The sequence below is a fragment of the Lagenorhynchus albirostris genome, chromosome X, assembly GCF_949774975.1.
Source record: "Lagenorhynchus albirostris chromosome X, mLagAlb1.1, whole genome shotgun sequence".
Lineage (NCBI taxonomy): Eukaryota > Metazoa > Chordata > Mammalia > Artiodactyla > Delphinidae > Lagenorhynchus > Lagenorhynchus albirostris.
Genome location: NC_083116.1, coordinates 66023146 through 66030394, shown reverse-complemented (window position 1 = coordinate 66030394; position 7249 = coordinate 66023146). Strand labels below are relative to the sequence as shown.

Below are 7249 nucleotides of genomic sequence, written 5' to 3'. Positions count from 1 at the left end.
TGGCATGAACAAAGCTTAGAAAGGGACCATAGTCTGAAATAGGGAAACATTGAGATTGTCATTTGAAATATCTCTCTATAAAGGCAACGTAGTATAGTGAAAAAAGTTTTAGCCAGAACTTTAATATACTGAGGGATCCCTGCTCTCTAAACTTATATTTTGGAAGAAAAGGTGAATCAACATTTTAATTCAGGAGTTTACTCATAACTTTTTAAAGAGGTTGTCCTGGAGGTCCTATATCCACCTGTACTCTTGTGCAGTAGAACTAATACTCAGACAATGAAGTTTAGTAATACTGGAAAGTAGACAATGTATTGATAATTTAGAGTAGCTTGATAATCCTTTAGTTAGGAATTTTTTTAAAAAACACCTGAATTCTGGTTCTGACTGTATCATTTACATGTTCTTCCATTTCTGACATTATTGTAATTCTAAATTACATAAGCCTCAGTTTCTGCTTCTGTAACATGGTGATAAATTCCTGCCTTGCCTGCCTTATGGTGTACTTGTAGGAATCAAATAAAACATGCTTTTGAAAGTTAAAAAATCATACAAATTTCAAAGTATTAACATTGTTTTAACCATCAGAGTCACCCTCGCCCCCACCCTGCCCCTACCGGCCTTGGGCTCCCCAGAAACAAATGCCTTATTCCTGTGCATTGCAGTGCTACAGTATTGCAATTACTGTCTTGAGTGTGATCTCTCCTACTCCTGCAACATACTCTTGTAGTACCTTTTAATATATGGTAGGTACTCAAAAGGTATTTGTTAAACTGAATTGAATGTGCATGTTATTTCCAGTCTGGGTAGACAAAATATCTTTTACTCCACAGAAATCGTGGATGGAAGGTAGATTTGATGACTGGTTCCATCTTGTCTCCCATAGGAGGAAAACATTTCCTACCAGTCCTTAGTCTCAGAGTGCTGAACCCTGCAGCCAGCAGGCCTCCTGAAAAAAATCCATGGGTGACAGAAGATTCATTGACTTCCAATTCCAAGATTTAAATTCAAGCCTCAGACCCAGGTTGGGCAATGCTACTGCCAATAATACTTGCATTGTTGATGATTCCTTCAAGTATAATCTGAATGGTGCTGTCTACAGTGTTGTATTCATCCTGGGTCTGATAACCAACAGTGCCTCTCTGTTTGTCTTCTGCTTCCGCATGAAAATGAGAAGTGAGACGGCTGTTTTCATCACCAATCTGGCCCTCTCTGATTTGCTCTTTGTCTGCACTCTACCTTTCAAAATATTTTACAATTTCAACCGCCACTGGCCTTTTGGTGACACCCTCTGCAAGATCTCTGGGACTGCATTTCTAACCAACATCTATGGGAGCATGCTCTTCCTTACCTGTATTAGCGTGGATCGCTTCCTGGCCATTGTCTATCCCTTCCGATCTCGTACCATTAGGACCAGGAGGAATTCTGCCATTGTGTGTGCTGGAGTCTGGATCCTAGTCCTCAGTGGTGGTATTTCAGCCTCTTTATTCTCCACCACTAATGTCAACAATGCAACCACCACCTGCTTTGAGGGCTTCTCCAAACGTGTATGGAAGACTTATCTGTCCAAGATAACCATATTTATTGAAGTTGTTGGTTTTATCATTCCTTTGATACTGAATGTCTCTTGCTCTTCTGTGGTGCTAAAAACCCTCCGTAAGCCTGCTACACTGTCTCAAATTGGGACCAATAAGAAAAAAGTACTGAAGATGATCACAGTGCATATGGCAGTCTTTGTGGTATGCTTCGTACCCTATAACTCCGTCCTCTTCCTGTATGCCCTAGTGCGCTCCCAAGCCATTACCAATTGCTTGTTGGAAAGATTTGCAAAGATTATGTACCCAATCACCTTGTGCCTTGCAACTCTGAACTGTTGCTTTGACCCTTTCATCTATTACTTCACCCTTGAGTCCTTTCAGAAGTCCTTCTACATCAATACCCATATCAGGATGGAGTCTCTGTTTAAGACTGAAACACCTCTGACCACAAAGCCTTCCCTTCCAGCTATTCAAGAGGAAGTTAGTGATCAAACAACACATAATGGTGGTGAATTAATGCTAGAATCCACCTTCTAGGTATGAGAACTCTCTTTAGGTCCAGATATGGTTTTCTACGATTTTCCTATGCTATGAATAAGAGAAAAGATTTCAAGCTAATGATATTGAGAATAATGTATTGAATACAGTCAGATACATTTATTTGAATGTTTATTGTACATATGCTGTTTTGTTCAATAATTATAGGTCAGGTCTAATTACAACAACAAAAAGTTATTGCCAAATTCTTCTGCTGGGTTGGAAATTCATTGTACCACATTACATAAGTAGACAGTAGCCTTGGATTTAGTGATATGGAGATTACTTAAAAACTTTAAAAAATATATTTCTACTCCAATAATATTCGGTAATTAGGTTGGGCCTATAAATATAGAACAAATTCAGGGATTATTTTTTTTAAAAAACAACCTTTTGTGTTACTACTGATATATGCTAGTCTTTTTTTTTCTTTTTGAATTGTCATTGAGTTTATTTTAGCAGACTAACATATTTTAGCTTAACATTATTAATAAAAAGTATCAAATTTAAGAGAGCTAGCAAAATTTGTTGTATATATTTTGAAAGCAGAAACATAAATTTTGTTTGCATGAATATGGCTGGGAAGAAACAGAAGATTAACTGGATTTACATATTTGCAGTCACCAGCAGTGTCAGTTTTTAAAAACGTTTTCCTTTTTCTACACTACATTAAATTTCTCATATGAAACTTCAGATCCAGAAAGCTGCTAAATATGTGCCCAAAACAGGGCAAAATGGAAAATCACATAAAACAACAAATATTCATAAAAAACTAAGAGACATCAACATTTTTTCTAAGAATTTCCAATTATCCTTCTTTTCAGAGACTGGTTTTTATAAATATTTTCTATATGAAAGTTTGGAGCAGAGTGCAACCAGAAAGCTGCTGCATTTGTGCCCAGGTCAGGAGCAAATTGAAAAAATTTAGAAACAATAACAAAAAAACCATAAAACAAAAGAAGTTTTTTAAAACTTGCATTAATCATTTTTGGGGGGAGGGAGTAGAGATCTGTAACTTTAACTTACTTATTCTTTCATATTAATTTTGGAGCACAGTATAGCCGGAGAGCTGCTGAATTTGTGCCCAGGTTGGGAGCATATTGAAAAAAAATACATAAACCAAACTAAACCAATACAAACAAACAAACAAACAAAAAACAGAAAAACTGCAAAATGATAAAAACAAAAAAAAAATTCCTAAGACTTGCATTAATATTTTATTTATTTTTTGAGTATATGTAAACTTAAAAATATTGAATTATTTGTAAAAAAATTTAGAGTACAATACAGGTAGAAATCTGCTACATTTGTGTCCAGGTAAGGACCTCATTGGAAAAAATAAAACAAAATGACCCCTTAGAAAACAACAAAAAAAACACAAAAAAAAACTTAGAACTTTTTTTTCTGAGCATTTTTCAAACTTACAAAATACTATAACTTTCATATGATGCTTTGAATTAAAATGCAGCTAGGAAGCTGCTAAACTGGCATCTAGTTCAAGAGCAATTAAAATCAATATTTAAAGGTATACAAAAGAAGAGAAAACATTTTTTATAACTAACTTAAACAACAAAAGCAACAAAAACATCCTTATAATCTTTTACTATTTATTGGATGAAGTGTAGGTTTAAGAATATTAAGACCTATAAACAAAACTTCTGAGTGCGGTATAGTTTGAAAGATGCTACATTTGTTCTCATATAAGAAGCAGTGGAAATAAATATCCTGCATGCATACTACACACACACACAATTAAAGCACTACAAAACCAAACCAAAATATTCTTAAAATATGTTTTAATCGATTTTTAAGTTATTTGGAGATGTGATAATTTTAAAATGCTAAGACTTTTTAAGTAAAACTTTCAGGAACAATGCATCTTGTAAGTTGCTGAACTTGTGCCAAGGAGAGATTAAAAACCGTACAACGACAAAAAAGTAAAACTTTTAAAGCAATAAGCAAATTGTTAAAACTCTCATTAACCTTTGTTTTTCTTTCTGACATATGTAGATTTAAAAATACTAAGATTTTTAGATAAAAATCCAAGAGCCTAATGTAATTTTAAAAACCACCAAATCTGTGCCTGGGTTACGAACTAAGTGAAAAAAAGGCTAAAACAATAGAACAATAATAAAAATGAATTCTCAAAAATGGCATTACTTTTTCCTCATGATCTAAAGTCCTAAAAATAAACATGCAATAGATAGAATATGTAAGGCATTAGGTTGAGTTAGATGAAATTAGGTTAAGTTAGGTAAAGTTTGGTTGTTAAGTTATGTTGTAAAATCAAATTAGTAATCAAAGTATGAATAATCTTTTTCTTTTGGTATTCTTTCTTTTCTGTTTCTTGTAAGTATAAACTGTATGTGAACTTTTGTTTGTGCCCTGGACTCTCAAAATTATGAAATTTGAGGATTATGACACCAAACCATTTAATAGGATATATTAACCAAGTTGACATAAAATATATCAATAAACCAGTTTCCTTTTGTGTAATTTCCATATTTAGTTTTGTTTACTTTTCCATATTTCAATTTATCTTGATTTCCAATTTTATAGTTAATATAACTTGCTAATAATAAAAATTTTTGTCATGTTAACAATGTAACCAACAAAATGTAATGTAAACTAAATGTAAAATTGCCTTTTATTTTACATTTAAAAGCAAAAGCAATCATTCAACTGTATTTACAACTTGGATTTTAAATGCTTATTAAATGTAATAAAATACACTTGGATTATCTAGCAGTTATACTTTGGTCAACTATTTATTCAACTTTCCCTTTTTATTGAATTACAATTGACATGCAATATTATATTAGTTTCAGGTGTGCAGAAGACCTGAATAGACATTTTTCCAAGGAAGATGGTCAACAGGCACATGAAAAGATGCTCAGCATCACTAATCATCAGGGATATGCAAGTCAAATGAGATACCACCTCACATCTATCAGAATGGCTATTATTAAAAAGACAAGAAACAAGAAATGTTGACGAGGATGTGGAGAAAAGGGAACCTTCAACTTTGCCTTTATTTGTGGGCACCCAGAGACAATTTTCTTTTATCTTTCCTCCATCCTTCAAGAAAGAACTTATTAAAGTATATTTGTTCTCAAACCAATTCCGGTACTTTGTTTTGGAGGCTGTCTAAAGACTAATGCAGAGTTGCAAATGGCAAATCCATGGGTGACTTTTCAGAGATCAAGTTGAAAGGTTAAGTTGGTTTGTCCAACTTGGCTTTGATTTATTTGGAGTTTATTGCCAAGCTGACTCTTGAATCTGATTTCTCAGATTTGAGGAAACATCCTAGGATGACTGGGAGGCCTGGGGAAAGTCAGGGGAGAAAAAAAATCTGACAACAATTAGAAGATTTTGGAAATAGGTGGCTGACTGATCAATAACTAAAACAGGTGGTGGTCCCAGAGTAGCAGCACAGGGAGTTCATAGTCATTGTCCCCATGCCTTCGAACTCTCAGGGAAAGCAATGTCAGCATCTCATAAACCACTCTGTGTATTGGTTCCCCATGTGATGACATCAAACACTGCCTTTTCTAACATCACGACCAGCATGATTAGCCCTAGGCTATGTTTAAAATTATAAGAACTTTGTGATTAGTGACCTTCTAGATCAGATCCTCAGAAAAAAATGGGGACATGTCATTGGTGTCATATCCTTATTAGCTTTCTTCCACCTCTGTCTCTACCCCCAAACCCCTGTACCTTATGTTTGCTATTGTTTCCCAAGCTCTCTACCTGTCTTTCCTATGGCCCTTTAACATCTCTCCCTACCTCTTACAGAAATAGTGCTTCTTTGTGGACTGAAAACAATACATAAACGTCTGTCAAGACAGTGACACGTTGAACAGATTTACATTAAGTGGCCAATGATTGACCCCTCCACCCACTGCTTTTAATCCTCCCTTTGTTGTTTGCATCTTATAAAAGGAGTCTGGTTAATTCAAATGACTGAAGCAGGGTTGGGATGGGTAGAGATGACTGTCCTGGTAAATGGTGAATCATCTGTTGAGCCTCTGGTAAAGCCTCTGTACTGCAACTCTCTTGTCCCACTCTCTTGACACTACCCTGTGTACCACTGAGTCCAAAACGTACACTGCCTTCCTCCAGACAGCCCTATTTTCCAAAATTGCCTGTGGTTACTGAATAAAAATTTCCCCTTGTATTCAGAGTTTTGCATAGCTGTATACTTCCCACTGCTTCCCTTCTTTCTCTCTCTGAGTGTGGGGAATGAAGCTCTTCTCTCCCAAGCACCCAGAGAGGTACTGAGTCCAAGAGGGTAGAGGAGAAGAGCCAGTGTGAAGCCTAAAATGTGGCAGTGAGGGAAGCCAGGCAAGCTCTAAGATTGGAATGACTTGTGTGTGCCTTGCAACCAGCTTTCCTTCCTACTTATCATGGAGGAGCTCCGATCTTATAGATGAAATTCTTATTACAAAGAGCCCTCATTCCCACTACTAGTCTAGGATAAACTGTCTGCTCAGCTTTTTACCTTCCTTACTCAAGTTGGTGGTGTCAAGGCCAAAACTAGGGGGCACCTTTCTTAGTTGGGATTCTGGGACTTCTGGACTAGCCTTGATTCAAGGCAGTTTGAGGTTCTTGAGAAACAGGCTGGGGGAATTCCTAGGGACCAAGAATTCATTCATTTACTTAGTCAACATATTTCTTGAACACCAACTATGTGCCAGACATCCTTCCAGGCACTGAGGATGTGGTGGTGAAAATAACAGAAAAAAACTGTTTTTAAACCTTATGTTCTTGAGTCAGATCAGGCATAGCCAAAAACAAATAAATAAGCTAAAAGTAATATGACAGATGATAGTAAGTGCTATGCAGCGAAGTAAAGGAGAACACATACCTGAAACCAAATTTCGGGCTCCCAGCATACTGGATTAAAACTTTAAAGATCATAAACATTAAAAAGAGGAGTATGCCTCTCTCTAAATAAGTAATTAAAATTATTTTAATTAATTTTATGCTATACTTAACAATGCATGTAAGGAAGTGCAAAAAAGTTCTGACTTTAAAACATCACATTACCAATGTTTGTTTTCAAAAGAGTTATGTAGCCCTGAATTGTCTAAATTCTGTAGTTATGCTGTCTACCTTTGGGTGTTTATGCTCTTGCTCAAGCCACAGAGATCTCAAAAGGTTAATGAAAA

At 35.5% G+C, this 7249-nt stretch overlaps 1 protein-coding gene across 1 annotated transcript; it reads left to right on the top strand.

Moving 5' to 3' along the window:
• The first annotated feature begins 962 nt into the window (after positions 1 to 962).
• On the top strand, positions 963 to 2075 carry LPAR4 (lysophosphatidic acid receptor 4). Its single transcript, XM_060138303.1, has one exon. It carries the CDS (start codon positions 963 to 965, stop codon positions 2073 to 2075), a length of 1113 nt encoding a protein of 370 aa, XP_059994286.1.
• Positions 2076 to 7249: the final 5174 nt, after the last annotated feature.